Source organism: Rattus rattus, chromosome 5 (assembly GCF_011064425.1).
Source record: "Rattus rattus isolate New Zealand chromosome 5, Rrattus_CSIRO_v1, whole genome shotgun sequence".
NCBI lineage: Eukaryota > Metazoa > Chordata > Mammalia > Rodentia > Muridae > Rattus > Rattus rattus.
Genome location: NC_046158.1, coordinates 137,601,160 through 137,629,026, shown reverse-complemented (window position 1 = coordinate 137,629,026; position 27,867 = coordinate 137,601,160). Strand labels below are relative to the sequence as shown.

Here is a 27,867-nt window from a genome sequence, read left to right as displayed (position 1 = left end):
AATGGGATCCAACATCAGCCTCGGAGAGCTTGGAACTGATGTCTCCCACACCAGGGCCTGGAGATCTTGAGGTGTGCTAATTACACTAAGTTAGAGCTTCATACCCTGGCCTGTTTCTTGCTGAGGCACAATGACAGGGACCATCTGCTTTTTGGGGCCAGGTGTTCAACAGCGCCACCACGTGGTAGTGAGGAGCAACAGCATCTGCATTAGCCACAGGAAGACAATAGGATGTACTGGTACAGTAACCCATCACCTCTCAAAACTGCAGGATCCTAGACAGCCCAGCTCATCCCTTCCACCCCTCCAAGGAAAGTTGGAACAGTGGGGCTTTGCGCTAATGTAGGTGTTCAGGACTCAAGAGCGCACGTGCTGCAGGCCGCGCTGGCTACAGCCGGTGAGTGTATTAAGGAATGGACGAAAAGCCACACCAGCACACAGAATCTACAGTGGGGAGAAAAGGGGTGTTTTTGTAAAGTCCAAAATAATGTCACAGCTCCCGCAGAAGTGCCGGTGCTGGAGGGGCTGCTCTGAAAGAGGCCCGGAGCCCTGGAGCCCCGGGACACAGACCTCTCGCTTTCCGGTGCTCAACTTCCAGTGGCTTGGGTTATTTCTAGAGCTGAGCACGGGGAAGCAAGCAGGGGCTGCAGGTCAGGGTCAAAGACTAAAGGATTCTTGAGCAGGACAGCCGGTGAGTGTGATGGCCCCTTGGAAGCAGCTGCAGAGCTTCCTGGCTCAGGGTCTGAGGTGATCTCAGGTCCGGCGTAAATCCGCCTCAAGCAACAGGAAATTCTGGGGAGAAACGGGCACCATTAGCCGAAATGCACCTTTGCTACTTGGTTGGATTTTTTTTTTTTTTTTTGGTTCTTTTTTTCGGAGCTGGGGACCGAACCCAGGGCCTTGCGTTTCCTAGGCAAGCGCTCTACCACTGAGCTAAATCCCCAACCCCTTGGTTGGATTTTAAAAGAAGGGAACCTGTCTGGGAAACTCTGTCTCAATATAGAAGGTGGTGAGCGATGGATGAAAACAGGTCACCTTTGGCCATTTTTTAAAAAGGAAACTCAGAGGCTTGGCTAAGATGCCGGTAAGGCAAGGCCTGCTTGACAAAGGCAGGAGGCACTGGGACCCTAGGGTGTCAGCAGTGGGCTGGCTACAATGACACCCAGAGAACCTGTCATCAGCTTCCCGAGTGGGCCCACCTTGGGGGCCTCTGTGTGTCATCTCTGCCTTGCAGCAGCTCAAAAAGCCTGGTTCCAATCAAGGCTGAAAAATTACTCCCTACCCGGAGTGCCCTCCACTCTGCTTCTAAGTGAAGAAATTAAATTTTGCTGGAGGGATGGGATGGGGTTGGGTGGGATTTTTTTTTTTAAAGGATGACCTTGATAAAAGCTAAGAACAGAGATTCTGGGAGGCTGGGGGCAGATTTCTCTGATCTACATCACCTGTTTCCTAGCCTCATCTTCAGCAGCCCCCCGGTCTACAGAACTGAGGTTGATTGACACCAGGCATTAGAGCAGTGGTTCTCAGCCTTCCTAATGCTGCAACCCTTTAATGCAGTTTTGATGTTGTGGTTGTTAGCATTCTGTCTACGCTCCACCCCACAGTTACCTGGCAACAGCCAGGTATGTCCGACTCACTGTAAAAGGGGCTGCTCGCCCCCTCCTCGATCTCTTGTTCTCTCTTGTTCTCTTGCTCTTGTTTTTGCCTTCCCTTCCCTCCTCCCCATTCCCTTCCCCCTTCTCTCTCCATGTGCTCATGGCTGGCCTCAATTCTCTACTTCTCTACCTCTCTCTCTCTCTCTCTCTCTCTCTCTCTCTCTCTCTCTCTCTCTCTCTCTCCCTCCCTCCCTCTGCCTTTCTCTGCCTCTACCACCCTCTTGACTCCCCTTCTCATGCCCTGAACTTGACTCTCCTCCCCATTTCTAGAATAAACTCTGTTCTATACTTTGTGTGCCTGGCTGGCCCCTCAGGAGGAAGGGATGCCTCAGCATGGGCCGTCGGGGGCACCCCCTTCCCCATACTTCATCACACCTCCATAGAACATATCCCCCCTCTCTTTATCTTTTTATAAACACATCGGTGGTGATCCCAAACCATAACGTTATTTTTGTTGCTACGTCATAACTGTAATTTTGCTACCATCGTGAATCATGATATAGATATCTGACGTGCGACCTATCTGATTTGGGGCCCCTGTAAAAGGGTTGTGAGACTTCCAAAGGGGTTGCATGGCCCACAGGTTGAGAACCACTGCATTAGAGCAAGAAACTTGGTGACAAGGACCTTTCTCTTAAGTGCCATATGTCAGAAAGGCAAGTTGTCAACAGAGGTGGGAACTCAGCACCGGACAAGGCTTTCACCGTGGAGTTATGGGCTTCTCGTGATATGGATGGATGAAGGGACTTGGGGCACAGACACTGAGGAAGGGAGAGGCCCCAGCATGCACAGCACAGGCTGGTTCCAAAGCTGGAAAGCTGGATGGCACAGAGGTATCCGCTGAGCTTTGAAGAGTTGCTGAGGGTCACCAAGAATAGCAATAATATGGGGGGGGCGGAGGGAGGCGGGGCTTGCTGCTGTGCAGGGAGGGGGAGGGGACAGAACAAGAGGGAGAGTGAAACACTCCGGGAGCCCGGAAGCTCAGAGGAAGGCATGTGCAAACCACAGGGTGTCACACACCTGCAGGACATGTTCGGAAAGATGCTTGGTGCATCTGTGGCATACACCATGCACCAGGTGATAGTTTCCCGCTGAGAGACTACACTTCCCAACCTCCCTTGCAGACTACGAAAGTCATTTCCACCCAAGACGAGGCCCGTCTTATAGCATATAAGCGTATAATAGCAAGAAGAGTGCCGTCTTCCCCTGGAAGCTTTTGGGCTATCTGCAGGTGTGGGCGACAAAGATACCCCTTAGCTATGGATGAACAAGACCCCCGCTTCACATCAGACCAAGCCTCTCCTCTTTCCTTCCGCCTTCTCCTTCAGTACAGCTGCTTTGTAAACGACTCGACCGTTAGGCACTTAAACACAGGCACCTAAAAGGAACCGTATGTGAACTTGGCGAGTCCGTGTTTACTGGAACAAGCCATGATGGTGTAAAAAGCGAGCAGCCTGGCTTAGACTGTGGACCTCACTTGATGCCGGGCAGGTTTTCTGAACCTCAGCTCCTCTGTGTCCTAGGGATGTTGTGAGAATAGGCAGATCTCCATGCAGAGTGTGGCGAGGAAGAGGCTTGGCAGCACTTGCTATTCTTATGGGATGCTTGGTGACCAGAGACCTCAAGGACTCACTGTTGGCATTCTGTCTAAGCTCTGTCCCCACAGCTACCTGGCAACAGCCAGGTATGCTCCACCCCACAGTTACCTGGCAACAGCCAGCTATGCTCCACCCCACAGTTACCTGGCAACAGCCAGCTATGCTCCACCCCACAGTTACCTGGCAACAGCCAGGCAAGCCTGACCATTAAAGGGGCTGCTTGCCCCCTCCTCATTCTCTTTGCTCCTCTCTTTGCTCTCTTGCTCTTCTCCTCTTCCCCTTTGTCCCTTCTCTCCCCATTCCCCTCCCAACTTCTCTTCACGTGCTCATGGCTGGCCTTTATTTACTCTCTTCTACCTTTCTTCTCTCATTAAACCTCTCCCTGCGGAACCATGTTGGTTTGGTGTGGTTTGTTGGGACGGGAGCCGAGATTTCTACCCCAACACTCACCTGGGAGGAGTAAAGAATGGAGTTGATGAGCTGAATCCCGGCAGGCAAAGGGAGAGGAAAGCCTCGACGAAGCTTCTCTGTGGTGTGAGACAACAGAATGGGGAGTGAAAAGGGGGCTGGGAAGGAAATCTACCCTGATGTCTGTGCCCTGCCTCCTTGTCCTCCATCATCCCCCTCCCAAGGCTACATGCAGCACCCCTGTGGGCCTCTCTCCTTCCGAGGGTACACGCTGCTGGTCTAGACCACTCCTGAGTGAAACCAGGAGCTACATAGACGGAGCATGGACCTGTGGTGCTTGGGGAGCCCCGCTACAATGCACATGAAGCTGCGAAAGGGCAGTAGCTGGGGTCAGCAACTCCATGAACTCAGGTGGGATGGAGGCAGGTAAGGTCAGAGGATAGTGTAGTAACCTGGGTTGGTTGGGGTCATCCCTGAGGAACTCCTCCTCAGAGACCCATCTTTCCCGCGAAGATAAACTTGGGTGGGTCAGTCTCAGAGCTGCTGGTGCGAACCCCAGTTAGGGGCAGATGCTAGTTTCCACCACCTTCAAAGAGTCACATTCAACAGCTCCCACCTCACAGGCTGCTGTCGGATGGGGGCAGCAGAGTCAGAGCCCAGAGCATGTGAGTCCTTTTGTCCTAGAGGCCTGTCCTCTGCCCTCACAACCCTGGCCAGGGACCTGCAGGCAGGCAGCCCCACATTTCTGACCCGGGATTGAAAAACCATTTCTTTCTCCAAAGCTTCTTACCGTTGATCTTGGGCAGCACCATTGTGGACATGAGGTAGTTTATGACATCCTCCAGTAACTCCACCTGCAGATGGAATGGTGGCAGTGCTGGGAAAGGGAGCGGCTGACAAGGTCACAGGAGCACAGGTCATCTAGGGAGCTCAGGAGAGTATCAAACGGGGGCGGGGGGAGGGTGTTTCAGGGCTTTTCCACAGTGGCCAACAAAAGCCTTGCAGGTGAGCAGGACGTGGTATATGCCAGTGATTGAGGTGCTGAGGCAGGAGGATCATGAGGTTTAGACCAACACAGACTACTGAAAGACTGTGAGCTCTGGCTCAACAAAACAAAACGAAAACAAAAGCCAGGTGTGGTGACATATGCCTTTAATCCCAGCACTCTGGAGGCTTGGGCAGGCGGAAGGTGGATCTCTGAGTTCAAGGCTAGGCTGGTTTACATAGTGAATTCCAGGTTCAGGTTACAATAGTTAAGTCCTTGCCTCAAAAAACAAAAAGCAAAGGAAGAGGAAGGGAGGGAGGGAAAGAGGGAGGGAGGGAGGGAAGAAAAGGGAATGGAAGGGAAGGAAGGAAGGAAGGAAGGAAGGAAGGAAGGAAGGAAGGAAGGAAGGCAGGCAGGCAGGCAGGCAAGCCTTTCTTTTTGGGGGCAGTAACAAGCCTCATGCATTCATCCTGAGGTATGGGGGAGGGTTGGGAGGGGGGGCGGGGGATAACATGGGACAAAAGCAAAACTTAAGCGCGTCCACAGACACATAACACAAACAATAAGTTAAGAGAACTACTGAGTCCTATAGCAGGGGACTCACTTGGGGCAAGTGGCCCGACTTTGAGATCAAGAAACAGAAGGCAGTCATTAGACGTGATATTGTAGAAATGTAACCATCAGCACGGGGATGGGATGGATGTGTCAGGCAGGAAAAGGAGGCTCCAGGAACCAAGAAATTCTGAATTTTAATTAAAGAGGCACAATGAAAAGCCAGGAAGGATATATTCTAAACTGTGAACTGAATGGCAGGAATACAGATAAATTTCACTTCTTGGGTTTGCAAAAGTGCAGGTTCCCGGTGCTCAGTGCCACATATGGGCTGTTTTGACAGTAATAAAAAATAAAAATTGAAAATGACTGGGACCCACGTTAGGATGTCTGCCTGGAGCGGTGACACTTAGAGCTTGCAAATGTGTACGCGTTTCTTTCTGGAGTAATCAGGCTTGCTACCCAAGGGCTGCAGTCTCTGATGCCCAGGCGGCTCAGTCTGATGCTCTCCTAGCTCCTGTGTCTGGGAAAACCCATTTTCATTTTCTGCTGGAGCAGAAGTTAGTTACCAGTCCAAGCCAGCCTGGGGCAGGGGAACCTGGGGGGATCCCAGGAGGGGCGGGCAGGTTTTCTGTTTGCTGCTGCTATCCCAGATGGATTCCCAGGAGATTTAGGGATGGCGGGCCAGGACCATGTGACTCTGGAGCTGGCGGCTCCAAGGCCCTCAGTGGGCAACTTGAGGCATGTCCACCGATGCAAGACAGTGGGAAGCAGCGTTCTGCCGGATGCTCTAGGAGCACCAGCCTCGGCGGATACATGAGCACTGCGTGGAGGTGCCTTATGCCATGCAGGAGGAACTGCCGTGGGCAAGTGAGCTTCCTGGAGACTGTCCGCTGTTTTACATAGCTTTGATGGATGTGCCTCAGAAAGGCTCAGCCCGGGGGCTTCATCTCAGGGTTGCTCCTTACTACTGCTGTGCCTTCTCAAGTTTTATCATATGTCTGGCCATGTGAGACGGCGTGAGGAGACCCTCACTGCCTACAGTCTGGTGTGATTGCCTCTTGGGAGACAAGCCCACTCTATTGGGGCAATTTTCCTGCAGATCAGCATGAAGGTGAACTTTCACAAAATAATATTGTTTGGATGGACTAATGATTTTACAGAATTCCTGATTTGATTTAATCAGGGTAGGAAATTGAGGTAGCTAATAGAAAGTTTAAGGAGGCGTTTTAAGTTGTTTTTGCCAGAAATAAATAACGGTGAGCTTTCATGCGTTACAGCACATAATTGTACTTGTAGGAGAAAAACAGGCTTGGGACAAGTTAATGATCAAAGAAAACATTGCATTCTGGGTTGAGTCTGAGTTCCTGGGTCTTAGGGAGGCGGCCATAGGTTTCAGTATGTGCCAAGAAAAGACAGGGTTATGAATACAGAGTAAAGGATTCTATTGGGAGTGCAAGAATAGAGAATGGATGGCTAGCCAACTGAACAAGACTGAAAACTGAGAAGTAAGATAGATGATGATCTGTTTCTCCGTAAATACTAATTGTCATCCGCTAAGCCTAGGAAAGAACTCGCTACCATAGACTGGCTTCCTTAAACGTTGTTAATCAATGACAAAAGAATTATTGCTTTGGGGTTATGATGACTCGTGGAGAGAAAGATAGATGGGAAATGTTTAGTTAGGCCCGAGTTTCAAAAGAAGAATACATAATCAATAATCCTATTGTAATTTCCTTTCGTGTAATGATTTTCATCTGGTTTTGGAGAATGTTTTTATGGTAATTGTTTTTAGAGAACATGCAACTTGTAGATGAGGTCATCGTTTTCTTACCTAGAGAACTTTGTCTTAGATGGTATAAAAAGGCTAAGAGGAAAAAAAAATGAAGTTGTTTGAGCCTGCTCTTGAAGTCTGCCCCGTCCGCCAAATGTGTGTATGTGTACATGTGTATGTAAAATGGTCTGAGCTGGCTTGTTAGAGCTTGGCTCCATCCATCCACAAAATGTATGTGTGTGTATGTATGTAAAGTGATTGGAGCTGTGCTCCAGCTACCCAATGTGTGAATATGCACAAATGTATGTATGTATGTATGTATGTATGTATGTATGTAAAGTGATTAGAGTTGTACTCCAGCTACCCAGTGTGTGAATATGCATGTATGTATGTATGTATGTATGTATGTATGTATGTATGTAAAGTGATTGGAGCTGTGCTCCAGCTACCCAATGTGTGAATATGCACGAATGTATGTATATATATATATGTATGTATGTATGTATTGTGTGTATGTGTATGTGTGAAATTGTTGGAGCTTGCCTTGCTTGCTTCAGTGTGTGTGTGTGTGTGTGTGTGTGTGTGTGTGTGTGTGTGTGTGTGTGTGTGTGTGTGTGTGTGTATGTGTGTGTATTTGTATTTTTTTCTTCCTTCTCGATGGCCTCAAAGAATTTAAAGAGTTCAGAGGGTGTCGAAGCTGGCCTTCTGCAGCATGGATGACTCTGTGGGCAGGGCTGGGGGAGGAGGGTTGGGGGAGGATGGAGAACACTAGAGTAGCCAAGCGGCCAGACCTCTTCTGGGTCATTCAGTCACTCAGCTACAACCTGGTTGCCACCACAGCGCCTCTCACAAACATCCTGCCTCCGTTCTGCCTAAGCCTCCCCCATACTGATCTCTGGCCCACTCTTTCCTCGGCTTCCTCACACCCCTCACATCCCTTGGCCACACTCTTGGGCCCTAAAAGCAGCATAAACCATAGCTTCTTGTTCCCTGTAAGAACAGACTCACTGAGGCTGTTCACTGACCCTCAACTCCCTTCTCCCTTCTCCCTTCTCCCTTCTCCCTTCCCCCTCTTCCCTCCTCCCTCTTCCCTCCTCCCTCCTCTCCTCCAGTCTCCCTACATGGCCCTAGAGGATCCCAGCCCTGGTTACCAGCCATAGCTTCTATGACCTCTACTCAATACACAGCAGCCACCCTGGTTTCATACACATAGAGGGTTTCATTCTGTACACATGCCAAGATATTCCTGTCGCAGGGCCTATGCCCCTATTATTCCCCACTGGTGCTGGCTTACTCTGACTGGCAAAGTATCACATCCTCAGAGTGGCCTGCCCTGATCTTTCCCACCACTACCACCACCACCACCACCAGCAGCAGCCTCTTTCTTTGAGACGCGGTCTTATTAGGCAGTAGCCCAGGCTGACCTAGAATTTACTCTGTAGACAAGGCTGGTCCTGAACTCACAGAGATCTGCCTGCCTCTGCTTTTCAACGGCTGGGACTAATGCACTCATCGTCTAATACCTAGGATGGGTGCTTAGTGACGTGATTGGTCTGTCCACTCGATAGTCACACTGAGCGGTTCTTTTGTGTGCTTTTTGTCCCACTGGACTCCCAGGACACAAGCTCGGGTGATGAAAGACTGAGTAGAGGGGGCACAAGCCTGGCCTGAGGCTGCTCATGAAGCAGGCTGCTTGCCAGTAGCTTCCTCAGCAGGGCTTGGGACTCACCTTAAAGGAGCCAAAGTTGGATTGCTTCAGTTCCAGCAACAGCCTGCCGGGGAGGGAAGATGAGGTCATCCAGAGGCCCGAGTGGCCGAGAACCCACCCATGGACACCACCCAGGCCTCTAACCCAGTATGCTTTCTCAGCATGACTCTGGCTCTCTCTTGGGGACAGTCACAGGTCCTCGACATTGTTAGTGCTGCTGACCACACCCTAAGCGCCAAGCACAGTCCACCTCTCTGTTCTGTGCTGACAGGAAAACGTGTTGTCCAGTGGGAGCTGTCCCCAAGGGGTCTACAGATACAGGGAGTGTCACTCTCCTGCCACACGGGACACTGCATGCTGGGACAGCTTGCAGGGAATGCAGACAATCCAGGGGACAGCAAAGCCAAGAGATGGAGTGACTCAGGTTCCCAAGGACTTTCCTGGGGCGCTTGGGCCTCAGGTTTGTAGGCCACCTGATCCCAGAGTCCACTCCCTGGTGGCCAGGATGTCATTTAATGATTTGAGAGCAAGAGGGAGTGCTGGGGTGGATGCTCTGTTGCTGTAAACCTCCAGGAGGCTCCCATCTCACAAGTGAGAAATACCCTCAGAGAGGTCAAACCATCTACCCAAGGCCACACAGTAAGTAGTTAGCAAAGTAGGACTCCAGTCAAATCTCGCATGTTCTCTAAAGTCTGAAAAGTTGTTGCCGTCTGTCCATCAAGTCGGTAGCCCCGCCCCCATCCCTGCTCTGTGGAGTCCTATCCCCATCTCTGACACACAGCAGAGACCATGGTTTTTAGTTTTCTATCATCCCATTCTTCCTATCAGTGTTTCTTATTCTCTCTGTGCTCCACCCACACCCCACTTCTCCCTGGCTTTGAGCAAATGGGCAGGGTGTGCCCACAGCACACACTCTGAGGCTTGGTCAGGCGGACCAAGGCCAGGACTGGGTGCTGACTGTATGTGGTGGCTACTATTCTCCTTTGGATCCAGAAACAGATGGGCACCCATCTCCTCTTGTCCCCACAGGCCTTCTTACCTGCCTAGCTTCATCTCGCCAATAAGCCTGTTTTTCATAGCATTCACTTCCAGAGAGGCATTTGTTTTCTGCAAAGCAAGTGATCCAAGGAACTGGCCTGACTTCCAGGTGGGGAGGGTCAGGGGTCAGCTTCTCAGAGGCCTAGCAGTGTAGCCATACCTCTGGGTTACAGCCACAGAGCCCAGGAAGCAGGAAACTGGCTTTGGCCTTGTGGTTCTAAGTCCTGGACTGTCAGCCTGGGGTGGGGAGGAGACCAGAGTCCAGGCTGACCTTTGCTTATAATGGCTACTCATGCTTCACTCCAAGCCTAAGGAAAGGAAGTCCCACTTCAGCTTACGGCCTACATATGGCCTTAGGTAAGCAAAACCAGAACCCATTTCATCAGCAAAGTGGGCTTCAGCTTAAGATGGGGCAGATCAGCCACAGATCTCTAGTGCCCCCTTCTAGGAGGGTATAGACCCATGTAGGTGGTCTACGGGCCTCTAGTGTCTCCTGCTAGGGGAGATGCTGGACACATGCAGGGGCCACCAACCATTTCTGTAGCAATAGGGTGGTCCAACCAATGAATCAACAGTGGAATGAAAATTTGAAAAAAAAATTAAAGTTTAAGCAAATAAATGCGTGAATAATTGAATAAGTGATGGGGGGTAGGGGCCAGAAAACGTATAGCTTATTTCCCATAAGAATGAGTGATTGACTTAATTAACAATTGGACAAATGGGTGAGTGGATGGATGGATGGATGGATGGATGGATGGATGGATGGATGGTGGATGGATGGACAGCATACTGGTGCTATCTGACTTACACAGATGGGCAGCTGGAAACTATTTTATGCCATGAAGGAATGAATTACTGAACAAATGAAATGAAGGCATGCCTTAGCCACATGTAAATAATGTGTGTGTGTGTGTGTGTGTGTGTGTGTGTTCACACGCAGGTGAGTTGGTGTCTCTAGACTCAAGCTATGGAGTCATGGTATCTGGGTTTGAATCTGGGTCCCCACCCTTCTTACCATGCCAAGCAGGAAGAGAGGGATCAGGGAGGAGTTGGGGTGGACCACAAAGGCCCGGGTCTCCAGGTTAGGACTGAGCGAAAGGCCTGAGGGCTGTATGTTCAGGTGTGCAAACGAGGGCGCTGAGATCAGTAGCTGCACCCCCATGCTGGGGAACTTCTTGGCCACCTGCAGTTCCCAGTGGGGACAAGGGACAGAAGAGGTCTTTCTTAGTGAAAGGTTTGTAAGACCCATCATGACCCAGCAGCATACAGACCAGTGTCAGTCTGGACCTGCTGGCCCGTCGACTTGCCTCTGGGGCCCACCCCCCAAGCCCCGCCCCCCCGCCCCCACCCCAGAGACACATTGCTTCTGCTCTCCTCATATACCGCCCTTTCCCATGGAAGCCCCTCCCACTGTCTGTTTCCCTTCCTCGGGTGCTTGTTCCTGTTCTTCCCCAGGCAGGCTGCTAAGTTTCCTTCAGACATCAGCTCAGCTGTCACTTCGCCACGGGACAGTGTGGGCTTTGAGGAGAGCTTAGGAGAGCCTTCTCTCTGCAAGCCTTCCCGGGGAGGGGGATGCTCAAGAGAACTTGGACATTTCTACCAGCCATACCCTCCCCGGCCACCACCTCCTGATAGAAGTTTCTATGAAGTTTCTCTGCTGTAATTCACACTGCAGAGATGTGACTCCGCTTAGAGACGGGCCTCCATGGACACTAGGCTGTACGAGGTCATGAGTGCGGGGCTCTGAGCTGATAGAACTGTCTTGCCGGCACTCCCCTCTCCCTCTCCTTCTGCTAGTGGCTGTCAGACTGTTTGTTCTCCCAGAAGCCCAATCTTGGTCTTCCGGTCCACAAAGAAATCTCTGGCTTAAGCCATTCAGCCTTCAAAAGGAATCGACCTACCTGTTCACCTTGTCTATTCTGCCACCATCACAGGCTGCCTGCATGGTTTGTTTGTTTAAGGGCCTTGTGCACCTGAGTGGAACTTTTTCATCTTTACGGGGCTGAGAGAAGCAGGAAGCAGAGGAACATGAAGGAAGCATAGAGGGAAGGGGAGGGGGGGGGGGGGGGGAGGCAGAGAGGGGAGGGGAGGCAGAGACGGGGAGGGCACTAGGGGGAGGAGAGCACTGTGTGTGTGTGTGTGTGTGTGTGTGTGTGTGTGTGTGCGCGCGCGCGCGCACACGTGTGGCAAAGGAGACAGAGATGGAGGTGAGAGATAACAAGTAGGTAGTCTCTTTTGTTGTTCCCCAGCTGGCCTAGCGTCATCTTCAGGGCATTGATGGGTGTCATGGTTTGTATATGCTCGGCCTAAGGAGTGGCACTATTATAGGGTGTGGCCCCGTTGGAGTAGGTGTGTCACCGTGGGCGTTGGCTTTAAGACTTTCACCCTAGCTGCCTGGGAGTCAGTATTCTGCTAGCAGCCTTCAGATGAAGATGTAGAACTCTCAGCTCCTCCTGCACCAGGCCTGCCAGGCTCCTGCCTTAATGATAGTGGACTGAACCCCTGAACCTGTAAGCCAGCCCCAATTAAATGTCATCCTTTACAAGACTTGGTCATGGTGTCTGTTCACAGCAGTCAAACCCTAACTAATACAATGGGGCACCTGGACTATGTCTGCGCTGGGCTATCCTGAGCCATCTCCACTCTGCTTCCTGTAGGCCTGAAGGGGGTTCTTATCCTATTACGATGGTCCAGTCCTCCCCAGCACTCTAGTGAGTCGAGTGAGGAGACAAGTCTCCTACCTCGGGCAGGAAGGTCCTAAGGAAGTCAGTGTTCAGGTGGTATCTGGCATCCTTTGCTAACTGCAGTGAGGAGAGAAAAGGACATTGGGAGATTGTTACAAGCTGAGAAGAAGAGGTACATGCCAGGCCATGGGCAAGACTATGGACATCGGTGCACACTAGAACCCTGTGGCAATGCCACCCAGAACTACCTGACTAGCAATAGGCCAGGAAGGATAGATGTGGCCTGTGACTGCTATCTGCTGCCCGACCAATCACAGGATGTTCTGCTTCAGTTAGCCTAGCTCCATGTTAAACTGTCCAATGACAGCAGCCTAACAAACTCACTCCTTCCGGTCCTGTGATGCCCCACCCCTGCCGCCTCTGACTCCTGAGGAACACCAGCTGCGGGTCGGGTCTGGCTCTGAGTAAGCAGCCTGAGCCTGCTAGGTAGTTGGTCTGTGCTTGCTTCCGTAGTGGGTAGTGGGCATTCAGCATTCATGCCTGCTGGTTCTGATGAGTGCTGTAGGAGGAACCCAGGGTGTCGGGGACCAGGTTGGGATGGCTGTACCTCCTAGGTTGTAGAGAAGCTTCATTATGTACAGAAGGGGAAACTGAGGTTCAGAGTGAGTCCAGTCATGAACATGTGGCCAATGAGATTGATGGTTGCTTGGGATAGGTGATGCCGAGTCAGGGGTGGGAATGACATGTGGTGGGGGTGTGACTGCTAAGTACTGAGAGCCCTGCTTCCTCATTAATATTCACAATGGCCTTTGGGGAGGACATGAGTGTGGTGGCCTACAGATGAGTCTGAGGGACAAGGATGTATAAGTAACCTAGGCCCAGGCCCTCAGTTGACAATGCAAGTGGGGCCAGCACTTGAACTCGAGGCTCTGTGACTCCTGACCCTCATGGCACCTTGGACTCCACCCCTGGGAACCAAACCTCCCACTAAGGTCTGCTGGACTCGGAGTCCTTGTTCTGTGCTCACAGTCAGCCACACTCACCAATTGGTCCCTCAGGGTTATTTTCAAGGTTTTAGACTCTTGGTACGCAAACTCCGCAGTGTTGAAGAAGTAGTCAGAGATGCCCATGCATACCATGTAGCTATTGTTGGGCAAAATATTCATTACTGGTGGGACAGCGGGAAGTGGGCCGTGGTGTCCCCGCCAGAAAAACTCCCCCTGGATGGAAAGAACAGAGCGAGTTTAGATGCCCTTCTCGGATTGCAGGTGAGTTCAGTAAAAGATGGGAAAGAACCAGTTAGACGTGAGCAGGAACTGCCCTGGCGGTAGGGGGAGGGGTGGGGCACCTGGGTGTGCTTTCTAGAATCCTTGGACACGAGGAGGTCATATAGCCAGTAAGTGGCTGAGGCAGAGACGCCAATCCAGCACCTCCTCCCCACTGTACCACTCCACCTCCCTCTTGCCAGTCAGCTCAGCATCCATCAAAACAACAGTTGCCCCCTCTGTCCCACTGGCAGAATTCGGAAGGCTGAATCGCGTGTGTTCCGGTAAGCTTTACATGCTACGGGGAAGACACATGCTCCCTATGTCTCTAAAATGCGATTTGACAACGTGCAGTGAAAGCAGATGGTTTGTTAGGAAGAAAAACAGTGTCGAACTCAGAGAAGCAAATTATAGGTGCATATGGTAGGATACCACTTAGGTAAAATTTAAAGAGCGTAGAAAAGTCTGAAATATGCACAGAAAGACCAGTGTTACAGTCTGTGCAGTGTCTTGTGCGAGCGGGAGGGCAGTGCAGAATCTGGACCTTTGGTGTCAGACATGCAGGGAGGCATGTACCACTGCAGCCCAGCCCGTTCTCTGAGCCTCGGAATCAGCTGTCCTTTACAGTTAATGCCCACGTTACTCATAATTCCTTTCTTTTCCTTCTTTCCTACTTCCCTATCTTCCCTCTGTCCATCTGTCCCTTCCTTCCTGTTCTTTTCTCTCTCTCCCTCTTTTTCCCTCCCTCCCTCCTTTCCTCCTCTCCTCTCTCCTTCCCCCCACCCTCTCTCTCTCTCGTCTTTGTGTAGTCTTGGTTGGCCTAAAACTTGATGTATAGCCCAAACTGAACCCACAAAGGAAACCCCTGCCTCTGCCCCCTGAATGTTGGCATTCAAGATTTGTATCACTCAGTGGACCATGCAGTCCTTTAAGACAGTGGCAACAATCTTCAATCCACATCCTTAGAGAGCAACACAGTCAGGACAGCACCAGTCCACCATGTGAAACAGCTCATCAGCCAAACCCAGATAGGCCTCCGGTGGGATTGAGTATATGTTTCTATGCAGGCACAGGTGAATGTGTCTATTTACACAAGTGTGTACATTATGTATGTATGCCTTATGTATGCACATGTATGTGGACTATGTGTGTGTGCATGCATGTGCACATGCACACGTGTTTGGGTATATGCGTGTGTGTGCAGTGTTTGTGCATGTATGTGTGTCTATGTGTATGTGTAGATATGTGCTCTGCTTGTGTATATGTGGATGAGGGGGAATTCAGTCTTGTCCAGCACCCCTGGAGGGTAGTCATGGTGGACAGAGAGCTGTCAGGATGATCCCTATGAGGGAGCTGCCTGCTCTTTCTTCCTGGATGACCGCACGGTTCTGCCTGCCCCTGTGGAGTTCACTGTTTTTCTATCCTCCATCTGTCCCTGGCTAGCCTCCTATCACCTCTCCCCAGGTCCCAGCCCATAAACGCCTGAAAGTTTGTCCTCAGGGTGGACTAAAGACCTAGGCTTCATGAGCACACGTACCCATCATGTGAATAGCTCTTGCGTTTTAGCAAGTGGCATGCCACACAGTGGGCAAAACAATCCTGGATCAGTACCGACTGCAGCTCTGGTTTGCTGCATGGGACCTCCAGAAAGAGTCCACCTGTCCCAGGCAGGGGACTTCATAGGCCTTCCTCTGGTTGTTTACTGAAGGACAGAGCCACCAGTGAAAGGTCTGAGGAGATGTTTTGTGAGTGGCTTGTCCACAGTGTGTCCTTCTGGCTCAGTGGTGGAAAGTGGTATTCACGATGGGACCGTGAGGCACGTGTGTGCAGTGTGTGCGGTATGTGCATTTGCATCTGGGCTGCGTGGGCAGTGCTGTGTGGCTCTGTTTCTATGCCTCGCATGCGCCGACGCTGTCTCTGCTGCTCTTTGTGTCCACTCCCCACCCTTGCTCTCTCTGTGCATGTTGCATGGCTGTGGAGAAGGATTGGGGATCTACCTCCGTCTTGATAGTGTTTCTTTCTAGGTGGTATGAGTTTAGCCAGTGGTCCTCAGCAGGGGGATTGGGACCCCCCACAGAGGTCGTATGTCAGATATTTGCATTATAATTCATAACAGTAGAAAAATTACAGTTATGAAGTAACAACATGGTAATTTTATGATGGGGGTGGTCACTACAACTTAAGGAACTGCTTTAAAGGGTTGCAGCATCAGGAAGACTGGGGACCACTGACTGGCAACGTCATGATCTCCTTCTGTTGCTTTGTCAACCTTTCTTTTCTCCCTTTCTCCCTCCCTCCCTCCCTCCCTCCCTCCCTCCCTCCCTCCCTCACCTTCCTTCCTTCCTTCCTTCCTTCCTTCCTTCCTTCCTTCCTTCCTTCCTTCCTTCCTTCCTTTCTTCCTTCCAACAAATTTCCTGAGCGCTATAGATGCTGTATATACAGTGGTGAACAGAGCAGCCCTGCCCCGCCTCATCACAGTGTGTGTTGGGTAATTAGTTCTGCCGAGATAAAAGCAGTGCTGAGGGCACAGTGAGGGGCTATTTCAGCAAGAGTGCCTGGGGACAACGTTCCTGGGAAGATGTCCCTACCGAGGCCTAGTTGAGCGCGAACTGGCGCGAACTGGAAGGAAGCAGGGAGATCTGTGCCCATATCTGCTGTAGAGGAGCCTGGGCAGAGGAGAGAGCCAGCGCAAAGGCCCTGGGCAGTGGGCAGGCGCTGGGGTGGGGATACAAGGGAGTGGGGAGTGGGGTAAAACAAGCAGAAGAAGTCCGTTTCCAGGGTTGCAGAGTGCGCATGTGCGCAAACACGAGTCTCTGTGGAAGACTCACCCTTAGCTGCCCCTCCAGGAACTTGTCCGTGGTCATCGGAGGAGCCAGCAGACTGTAGTCAATCGAGGTTATATCATCCACTTTGGCTACCACTAGACATAGAAAAGATGGGCTGTGAGCTGGTTCCGGTGGCAGTAGCCTGCATGGCGGGCGGCAAGGGGGAACTATGGTCATTCTCCATTACTGCTCCAGGGAGCCCCTGAGATTCCCTTAAAAGATGTGAAGTTTGGAGATGGAGATTGGGTTGGAGCACCTAGTGAGCCAATGCCAGACCCTGGGTTCAGTCCTTAGCCCCATGCATGTGCTAACACACACACATACACACACACACACACACACACACACACACTCACTCACACAGATAACAGTGACTCAGTGAGGGGCAACATGCTTGCAGTCCCATTATATGGGGGGCAGAGGCAAGAGGATTGCTTTGAGGTTGAAACTAGCCAGATTGCTAAGAGTTTGAGGCTAGCCTGGGCTGCTAAAGGAGATCCTGGAGGGGTGAGGAGAGGCAGGTTTTTGACCTCACGTCAGAGCATGCACTGTGGATCCAGCAGGGCTGGAGTCCAAAAGGGGACGGTCCGTTTATAAACGGTGGACATGATTAATATCATACACATGCATGAAACTGTCACAGAATAACATTTTAACCCCGCCCTGGGATCCAGATTCTTCTGGGTGGATCTAGAACCTCCAACACGTGTCTGTCCCTCTCTGAGCCTTAAAGTCTCCAAGAGTGAAGTGAGGAGGCTGGGGCATCCTGAGTTCCTGGGACAGGAGGATGCCTGCCAGCATCAGCCGCTGTTCTTAGCCATTTGCTGCCTATAGAGATAACGCCCCTTTTGCAGGGTGTGAAGACTGAGGTCTAGAGAGAAGTGAGTGAGCAGCCTCTCATCTCAGACTATGGTTTACAGACCTCAGAGAGCCGGGGTGTAGGGAAACTAGGGTGTAGGGTCCCAGGGTGCTGGTGTACAGGGGTGCCAGGCTGTCTGGTGCTTGCCTTCTACCTTCTGCAGTTACTTTCCATTTTACTTCTGGACATACAAGGAACTAGCCCAGTGCCAGCTATGGTAGAATGCAGCCTGCTCTCCTCTCCTCGGCAGGCTCAGTCCTGACACATCCACTCTGCCTCTCTCCCACTCCCCATACCCTCCTATCTTCCACCCACTCCCAGCCCTCACCTGGAAGAGTCTTCACATAAGGCTGAAGCTTGGCGGACACGGAGTTTCTCACGATCTTGCAGATCTAGGGGCAACCGAAGATGTCAGTGAGCTTCGGAAGTGAAAAAGCGCCATCCATAGGGGCTGAGGAGATGGCTCGGCGGTTAAGAGCACTGACTGCTCTTCCAGAATTTCTGAGTTGAATCCCCAGCAACCACATGGCGGCTCACAAACAACCATCTGTAAAGTGATCAGATGCCCTCTTCTGGTGTGTCTGAAGAGAGTGACAGTGTACTTATCTACATAAAATAAATAATTCTTTTTTTTTTTTTAAAGTGCCATCAACAACTGAGAGTCAAGACAGGCTGTTTCCATCTTTTCTCTGTGGCTACAGCAAAATACCAGAGACCAAGTAATTTACAAAGAACACGGGTTTATTTAGTGCATGGTTCTTTACACATCCTAAGAACAAGGGGCTGGCATCTGCTTGGTGTCAAGAGGAGACTTCTTGCTACATTGTAACACGACAGAGGGAGGACCATGGCAAAATAGAGAGGCATGCCCTAGCTTGGGTTTCTCTGTCTCTTTCTACCAAGCAGCAATGCATCATGGGGTCTCATTTGATCCTGATTGCCTCCCATAAGGTTGTACCTTTCTTTAAACACCATTAACAGATTAATTTGCAGATTAAGTGTCAAGCACGTGAACTCTGTGGATACAAATCAAAACCAGAGCACTCACTTTCCCTTCCTTTGGTGTCTTCTTAAAGATCGTGCAGCTAATCAAGTTTCCTTTTTCCCTTTGGCCACCAGGAAGCTCTGAAACAATAACTGTTGCACAGGACTACACTGCCTGCACACTTGCATTCTGTGTCTTTCCTGCACATAAAACTTCCCTAATGGGTATTTGTGTGATCTGTGTTGTAGTACGGTGTTCACTGTTGTTGTTATTTTGTTTTATCTCTAATTAATCAATTAACTAACTACTTAGCTTTTTGTTGTCTCAGATCCTTCAAGGAGAGAAGCAGTGAACAAACACAGGTTGGGCCATGGCTAGCCTTCCCTTCTCTGTGTTCTTGACAGTGGGGCAACCTCTAGTCTCAGATGTTGGTAGGCACCCTCACCTTAGCCTTGTGACTGGAAAAGCCATTTCTGGCAGCTTCCCATGACATCACTCACAAGGAAGAGACACTGACCTAAGAACTGGCCGACTTTATTGCTGAGGAAGTCTCTCCATTTCTCTAGAACCTTATTTTTTCACCTTGGCATGGAACGGGTCAATCGCAGTAGCCTAGATAAACCAAACCTCTGCCTTTGGCAAAATTTGGTTACCTACAATCAGCCATTATCCAAAACTACGGAAGTGGGGAATTCTAGAAAATAAGAAAATTTCGAGTTTTAAATTGTGTGTTATTTTGAAGAGATGACAAGATCTCATTCAATCCCTCCTAAGACATGGACGACCCCTTTGCCCTTCACATTCAAGTTGTGTAGGCTACCTGCTTGTCAGCCACTTAGTACCCACCCAGGTCATCAGACTGATCCTGGTGTTTGGGCCCGTGTAGCTGGATTGCTAATGACCCTAAGGTCAGGCAGGCTGCCACTGGAATTCTTACAACAGTGTCTTGGCATGCGTGTGACACAGCACTGGCTCATTCAAACTATGTTTCATCCCCTGGGTTGGTACATGTCCCAAGATCTAGCCTTCATGGCAGGAAGGAAAGGCTTTATAGGGTGACATCATTCCGGGAGGTGGTTCCCCAATGGAATAAAAAGGAGACGCATGTAATAACCCAGCATCCATCTCTCTGCTTCCTGACTGGATGTAGTGGTATCAGACACCTCATTCTCTCCATGCTCTGACTGCTTTTCCGTAATGGCTGCACCTTCAAGCCACAGCCAAATTCACCCTTGCTACCTTTGTCAGGTTTTGAACCAGCAATGAGTAAAAGAATTAATGCAACCGCCGAGATACTAGACCAGGAGGACAAAGGGATGTTGGGAGTTGAAGGCAAGATTGAGGGGTTACTACACACAGACAGTGGCCAGGGGAAAAGAGCTATGGCCACACATCCAAGCTCTCTGTGCCATGATAACTAGACCAATGGGTGACCAGGGAATGGAGACAGAACAAGGGTGGGAAACCTACTCAACTAAAATAGAATTATTGCAGGAAATCCCTCAGATCTGGGGAAAGAAATGAAGGGGCTGTGCCTTCTCTGTCCCAAAACAATAAACTGTCTGCAGGCTACCAGGAAAAGCTGTCACCAAAAGGGAAATAAAGACCCCCTAAATGGCCACAGACTAAAGCCACTCTTCCTCACTAACCAGCGCTGAAGACGGTGTTTAGACGAATCCTCCATGGGTGTGGCTGGGTGGGTGGGCACACACGACACATAGTAGAGACACATGACAGTACAGAGCTTGGGCAAGGGTCCGTCCCATTAGGAGAATAACCAGTGAGAAGAAGGAAAGACTAGGGCGTTAACTCGGTAACCTAGAAAATCTTTAAGAAAACGAAGTTGGTGTGCATCACCTCTCAGAGGATGAGCCCTAAATGTGGGGCTCAGTGGTAAAGTTGCCACTCAAGAGTGAGGGGCTGAGTTTGAATCCCAGGGCCTACAGTGACGCTGGTAGCACAACCGCCTGGAACCCTGGTGTTTCCAATGGAGATAAAAGGTGGAGACAGAAAAGTGTCCCCTTGCTTGGTGTATACTGCAGACAAGTGACAAAGGGACTTGCGCATCTTAAACAAGGTGGAAAGTGGGGACAGTTACCTGAGTTGTTCTCTGACCTCCACATGGACAGAGTGGACACAAGTATGTGTGCATTGACACACGTGAGTACACACATACCCAGTATACACACACAGAGAGACAAACACATGCATGCATGCATGCACATGCACAGACACATACAGAGAAACACACACAGACACATATACACACACAGACACACACATGCATGCACGCATGCACACACACAGACATATACACAGACACACACACACAGACACATACACCCATGCAATGCATGCACGCACGCACAGACACACACACAGACACAGACACACAGACATGTATGCACGCACGCAAGCAAACTGACCGCAGATGTGAATGGTCTTAACTCTCCAGTTAAAAGATGCAGACTGGCTGAATGGATTAAAAAAATGAAGTCCACTTATTGCCAGGCTTTAGTTTGCAGGCCAGAGCCTTCCTGGGGCTTCCAACTGAGGAGAGAGGGAGGAGGTAAGGGAGAGATGGGGGTGAGGAGGAAGAAGGGAAGCAGGAAAAGGTGGATAAGCTTCTCTTGGAATGTGCTTCTGTTACAGAAAGCCATAAAGTCCCAAGAGGAACTGGGCCTCCTTCTCTGAGGCCCCATGCCACTTCTCTCCTTGGCCCAGGTTGACAGGAGTATCAGGGATGGCTGAGCACTTTGGCTGCTCCTGAGGTACTGTGTGTCCTTAGAATAGTATTACACTGTGAGGGTGGGGGATACCCTGCTCTCTGCACCCTCACATCACTGGGCTCCACATTCCACAGCGATCCCTTCTTGATGCCTCTTCCTGGTGCCATGTGTTCTAGGGCAGCACCAGGCGGGGCAGGGAGGGGAGGCCAACTAGGAGGGGACAGCAGGGAGGCTGGCTGTTCCCTGTGAAGGAGCTGGGGCAGGCAGGTGCACACAGGTTGCTTGGTGGTTACAGCAAGGTTTTCTGGGCAAGGGGTGGCCCTTCCCTATGCACAGAGCTGGGCTGTGGGGATGAAGCTGTGGATTTCCATACCCCGTGGGTGCCGAGGGGTTGGGATGGAGGCCAAGGTGTGTCCTTGAAGCCTCTGCCCTGCCACCATTAATGCCCAGCCCTCCTACCTTTTTGTAAATGGTCTTTTTCAAGGAAGTCTCAATTTTCCTGTGGAACAGTTGGATCAGCCACCTGGAGGTTGACATGTGGGGACATACAGGAGACTTTCAGGTGTACCTGGGAACCCTGGCAGCTAGGCCTTGGTGGGGTAGCATTCATTAGGCATTTCTCCCTGTTTGCAGCAACCTGCTTGCTAGACTACGTTCTTAATAGCTGCAGACGCCTGCCCCATCCCATACCTGCCTCCTCCACTGCTCTCCCTCTCTGTAAACCAGCCACATTGGACTGCCTTGTTCCCAGATGCCTCTGCTTCCTCTCACCACGGTTGGTGCATGTGGTCCCCCTTGTCCAAAACACCCCATCACTAACTTCTACCCATGCATTCTTTTCATCTCAGTTCAAATTTCATTTCCTCCTGCCCCCAGACTGGGCCAGGTCCTCCAGTTCCAAGTGTCCAGGGCACTCTGTACCTTCTCTAAGTCCTCATGGGCCTAGGTGAGCCCTTCACTGGTGTAATGACATTACTAATCTTTCTTTCCCCCACTGTGCCAGGTGCTTTAGGAAACAGGGCTGGGCTTCCTGAGAGTCTAGTGTCAGACAGCCCTGCCCTTGACTACTCGGTGGTGGTCGTGAGACCTCTATCTGAGGACCCCGGGTAGATAGTGTAAGAGCATTAAATGCTGGCCATGCTGGTTGCACAGCAAGGCTCTGGCTGACAAAGGTGTGTGTGTCTGTGTCACATGACACAAGTGTATGTGTCATCAGTGCCTGCTGTCCTGGTGGAGAGCGTGTCTCCCAGGTCCCACACCCAAGGCTCTGCAAACACCTGTGTGGAGGCAAGTCTCCAGCTGTATTTTCTGAGGAAGGGGACTTGTGGGGACAGAATTCTCTCAGGACTGCAGCCTCGGAAGACCTACCCCAGCATGCTGCCAGAGACTTTGATGCGGACGCTGTTGATGTGACTGTCGCAAGTAGAACAGGTGATGGTGATGCGACCTGAGGGGTCATTGCCCAGGATCAAGTCAGCGATGATAGAGACACCCTGAATGCTCAGCTGAAAATTGCCGCTGGCTTTGCTGAAAGGGAGACAGAGGAACGTGAAGCCTTTCCTCCTCGTACTTCCCCTGTCAGCAGGGGGATCCCCACTCCAGGGAACAGGGGCTTCAGAGAGAAGAGGCAGCTGTGCAAACAAACCTCACAACACTGGGCGTCAGGGTTCTAACTGGACATCCCAACCTGTTTCCACGTGATAGTTACTCTGCCTCCCTCAGAGCCCTTGCTGTGTGGCTTTGTTCCTGTTTCTTAGCCTCTCTGAGCTTCTGTTTTCTCGTCCAGACTTGGTACTAGTAGCTGAACATGGGGCGTACATCTCAGTTTTGTCACTAAAAATCTGAGTGTTTGGTGTTATGACTTTAAAGAAATTACTGGTCCAGGAATCTATTAATGAAGTTAATCACCATCCCTGTGGGAAGGAAGTGAGTTTATGTAAGGCAGGGGACAAGAATGTGCACGATCAGCTCTGCCTTTTGCACTTTTATCTATCCCTAAGGCATATGCTCTGGGTGGCACATGGAGCCTTAAGGAAGGCGCCACACCTGTCAGCTGGACCTAGTTGATACGCAGATACAGGCACTGCATCATGGTTACTGTTTCAAGCCACCGAGATGGGGATGTTTGTTACACAGCAGCGGTAGCTGACTAATACAGCGAGGAAACCAAAAGACCCACTTAGCTTTTTGTTCTGAGCCACACACACACCAACTCAGCCTTGCCACATCCTGCACTGGGATATAAAGAAACTCAGCTACCCATTCAGGGTTTTGCAGAAGTTCTTTAAGTGGACAATCCTCCCAGCCCAGAAACCCTGTTGTGACAGGTGTCATTCCCACCACTCTGGCTTCGATGCCTCCAAGTGTCGCCAGCCCATCTGGCAACCCTTGCCTATGAGACTCACAGGATGTTCTTCCTATATTTCCATCTTCCACTTATCTTGATTCTGGCACTGGTGATGGACAGCTGGAGGCCATCACTGGGTAGCAGCTTGATCTGGGGATCAGGAATATGAAATCCTTCCACGGCCATGCTGCAGAGGAAAAGGTCCCAGTCAGCGTCCAGAGCCCAAGAGGGCTCAGGGAGGCCCTTCACCCACATGCTGCCCTGGCCAAGCCATTCATTTGGTTGGTCGGTTGGTCGGTCCAGTGCCCTAGGTTCACTGTGGACCCGCAGCTTTCACCTCATCGAGGTGATTATCCACAAAGGTTTTGAGCCTCACCTGTAGAATTCATAGGTACCCTTTCCCAGGTGCTTTATCTTAAAGTCTCCAGAGAAGTCAGGAATGCTGATGGCTAATAGCTCCTTCTGCAACTCAACCATACTCTCCTGGCACACTGCGGGACAGAGCATAGGGAGGCAATCTCAGAACTCAGCTCACAAGCAGGGCTAGGGCTGAAGGCTGCTGGCAGCTCCAGACCCTTGGGCCTGACCTCAGAGATGACATCGGGATGCTGCAGAGGTGGTCTGTCTTCAGACAGCGGGGACCTCGAGCTGGAGGCTCGCCCACTCCTCCCCATTCTGTATGCCACTCCGATATCACTGAGATAAAGACACAGAAAGGACCATGTCCCAGCACAGCTCTGTGAACACTGGAACAGTATGGTTGATTTCTTTCAACCATTTGCATCACAAAGATCATCCTTAGGGGTGTATTATACACAGGTAATCCCAGTGCTGAAGTCGCTGAAGCAGGGGAGCTTGGATATCAGAGTGTACTGCAAGACCCTATCTCTAAAAAAAAACAAACCGAATGTCTGGGGAGAGAGTTCAGTAGTTAAAGTATTAGCAACTCAAAGATAAGGACCAGAGTTCAGATCCCCAAAAGCCATATAAAACTGGAGGGTGGGGTGACTTGTCTGTAATCCCAGTGCTCAGGAGGTGAGGACAGGGGTCCCAGAGCAAGTTGACTGGCTACAACCTGTATCACTGAGCTTTGGATTTTGGAGATTGGCCTCAAAATGTAAAATGGAGAATGATCAAGGAAGAAACCCAATGTCAATTTCTGGCCTTCACACGACATAGGAGCACTCTCACCCATGCACAACCATGGGTAAGTTTGCACGCGCACACAGACACACACACACACACACACACACACACACACACAGACACACCTCTCCCCCCCACTACACACACACTGTGCATGGTACCTGAGGAACAACACCTGAGCTTTCCCCTGGCTCCCAGGTACAACCACCCCCATTATAATGTATGCTCACACATCTCAAAACAAAAACCTTCCCGGCTCATAGGTCATTCGGAAATGTACAGCAAGCCACACTGAACCTGTGGGCTGTAGTTTGTAAATCCTGCTCAGATATAACACCCCCCCCCAAACATCCGGACAAGAATTTCTCTCCACACCCTCCTCGGGACTGCAGTCCCACTGATGCACACCTTGACAGCCGCCAGACTCTGTCCACAGGACCTTTGCACACATGGCTCCTGCTCTGCGCCTGTAGCCACCTGTTCAACGTCTCCTCTGTCCCATCACTAGTCTTCAGGAAGCTTCCCTGACACAGACGTTTAGCCTCTTCACGTCTGTGTCTCCTTTGGAGCACGTTCTTCTCTGCAATTAGGTGTCTATTCACTTGACTCTGATTGATGCCACCCTCCCTTGCTAGACAGACCCGGAAGTTGGTGCAATGCCAGCGTTTGTGTACTAGTCTCTGGTATTCACCGTGGTGCCTGGCACATACTATTTGTTTTGCGTCTATAAATGAACTCCCAGAGGCAAGAATTCTGCCACCCGGGTGATTATGTGGCTAACAGCATCAAGGATCCAATTAACAGGCAACCATGTCCCCAAAGGGAGAAGAGAAGTGAGCTGACACTTCTTCCAGTTTCCCAGGAACCAGCCCAGACGTAGTTATAACCAGCAGTAGTAACAATAAAAAGCACAAGGGTCTTCCTGTCCACCGGAACTACTTCCTTCAAACCGAGCAATCTTGGGAAGGGCGTCCTTCCATTCTCTCCCATCCCCTAGTGCTCCATTCAAGAGAGCTCACGGCTGACAGACACATGGTAGAGGCAAGATGGGATCTAGGCTTCCTGTTCCCCAAGCTCAGGCCTCAGGGTCAGCCTTGGATGTGAGCATACAAGTTAATAGGATTGCTGCACTTCCAAAAATTCACTCCAGTTGCCACATGGGACATGAGCTGAGCCTCTGCTCACCCAAGCAATCAGTCACACACGCACTCATGTGACACGTACACACATACACCAGTTCTGGGTTTAAACACAACCATATCCTCCTCGAAGTTCTTAGGGGAATCTGTTAGTATCCCTTCGACGTCCTGCATGGCCTGGAACATGAGTTCTGGGGTAGGAGAGCAGATCCCCTGGGGCCTGTGCACAACTGGGTGTGAGGACCTGGTCTGATTTGAGCTGGGATCGCCCTGAGTTCTGCAGTTCCTCTTTCTGTCACCGGGAGGCAGCACTAAGCAGCCCCATGAAGGGCCTCAGTGAGGGAGGACCAGAGCTGAAACCCAGGTGCGCACTTTCCATAGCCTTTGCAAGAGAGACTCTGCTCTCCTGCAGAAGTGGACAGTTGTGCCATGCCAGTCCTGCCATGGAAGAATCGGGGCCGGTGGGTGGATCTGTGAAGCTCCCAGCAGCGAAGCCGGTGAGGGGAGTTGTTACCTGCCTGGGCTTGGAAAATAGCCTGGGGTAGTTTCCCCAGAGTCTGTCTGCAGAGTGTGGACCTCTCACTGGAGGGGGCTCCCTCTCTCAGGTTGATCAGTCTCTAACAGGTAAGGCAGACATCAGGCTTTGGAAAGAAAGGGTTTAGACTGTGCGCCGAGACACCGTGTAGAGAGATGGGACCACGGGGACCCTCAGAGTCCCGGGGCACTTGGAATCTTCTAGAGTGTGGTTCAGTCCCAGTTCTATGAGACTGTGCCTTAGTTTCTTTCAATGTCAAACAGGGGGAAAGGGAGGGTATCCCCAGCAGAGCTATGAATTTGCCAGGCACCCTATTTAAAGGGTTGTGCACCCTAAGTGCCCAGTCATGGAAAGGAAGGAAGGGAAAAAGGCATCCAATTACCGAAGTCCAGACCCTTCTGGGAGATCCTGGCCACGAAGCCAGGGTCGGTGGCTGCTGTCAAAGCTGTGCCCACGATGGCCAGCAGTGCCAGGCTTGACCATTTCCGCACGTTGTCAGGGCCCCAGGCCATGTCCTCCAGGGCAGCCCCAAACCTCAAGGCCTCCGATGGGAACCTGAGACCTATAAAAAAGCCTTCTGGGGAAGGGCAGGGCAGTAGTAGAAAGAGGAAGGAGGAAGGCAACCGTGGGGGCGGGAGGGGGAGGGCAGCTGCGGTTCCCCATCAACGTTGGGGACCAGTCCAGGGGCTGCCCCAGTGGAGCCTAGAGGTCTGTGCGAGCACGGGCGTGTGCGCATGTGCTGTGAACGTGCACGCGCACATACATGCAAGCACGCGGAAGCCTGTTGAGACCTGTGGCTCTGGGACTGATTCCTCTTCCTTAGCCTTCCATCCTTTTCCTGAGTCCTCCTCACCTCATTTAAGGCTTTCTCCCAAGCTGGGTGATGATCACATGGAGATTCACTGTATCTATTTTTTTTTAATTTCTTTGGTATTTTTCTTAGTAAAAAATTTTTTCAAAAAAAAAACCCAAAAAACAAAAAAAAAACCAAAAAACCCCAGGACCTTTGGAGTGCCACCCCCCCCACTCCAGGCCTCGGGGTATTTTTTTAATGCTCTAATTTTGGAGTCTTGTCTTTGGTATCTCTTTACTCCTTTAAAGGCTGGTTTCAGCCTCTGTTTTTCTGAACCTCGGTTTCCTCTCCTATACAGTGGGGGAAGGGTCGTGGAGGGGGACTATCACCTTTGTCCTGAGCTTATTGTGAGGACAGGGTGGCCTTACAGGAGAGAAAGCAGGCATAGTATGCCTTGAGAGAAAGAAGTCCAGATGGCAACATTAACGGGACTTCAGAAATAAATACGAGAATCAGTTCCACGGACTCTTCTCCACGAAACAAGACCAAACATATTTTAATTTTCCCCTGTCCCATTCCCCGCTGCCCCCCTCCTCGGCAAGCATACATAGTTGGTTCTGCCTGTTTGTTTTCCTCTCAGAAACAGGATCGTACTGGGTAGCCCTGTAAAGTTCTCTTTTTCTGAATAATAAGCAGCGAACGTTCTTGCCCAGCATTCAATAGTCCATCGTTTCTTTAGCCGAGTTTTCTTAACCAGGTATCTGTTCTCACATTATTTCACCCTTTCTTAGGGATGAGGACTTGAGAGGCTTCTGAGGGGACAGCAAGCTACTCTCAGAGAA

The 27,867-nt window shown here is 50.9% G+C and overlaps 1 protein-coding gene across 1 annotated transcript; it reads right to left on the bottom strand.

The window, feature by feature from the left end:
* Positions 1-450: 450 nt before the first annotated feature.
* On the bottom strand, positions 451-26,945 carry Bpi (bactericidal permeability increasing protein). The gene is made up of 15 exons (XM_032902437.1): positions 26,615-26,945; positions 23,789-23,903; positions 23,471-23,599; positions 22,434-22,592; positions 21,525-21,588; positions 17,680-17,743; positions 16,496-16,587; positions 13,446-13,622; positions 12,460-12,519; positions 10,734-10,901; positions 9,720-9,787; positions 8,702-8,744; positions 4,452-4,515; positions 3,704-3,780; positions 451-792 (listed from the first exon to the last, which is right to left on the bottom strand). Exons 1-15 carry the CDS (start codon positions 26,742-26,744, stop codon positions 754-756), a joined length of 1,449 nt encoding a protein of 482 aa, XP_032758328.1. The 5' UTR covers positions 26,745-26,945; the 3' UTR covers positions 451-753.
* Positions 26,946-27,867: the final 922 nt, after the last annotated feature.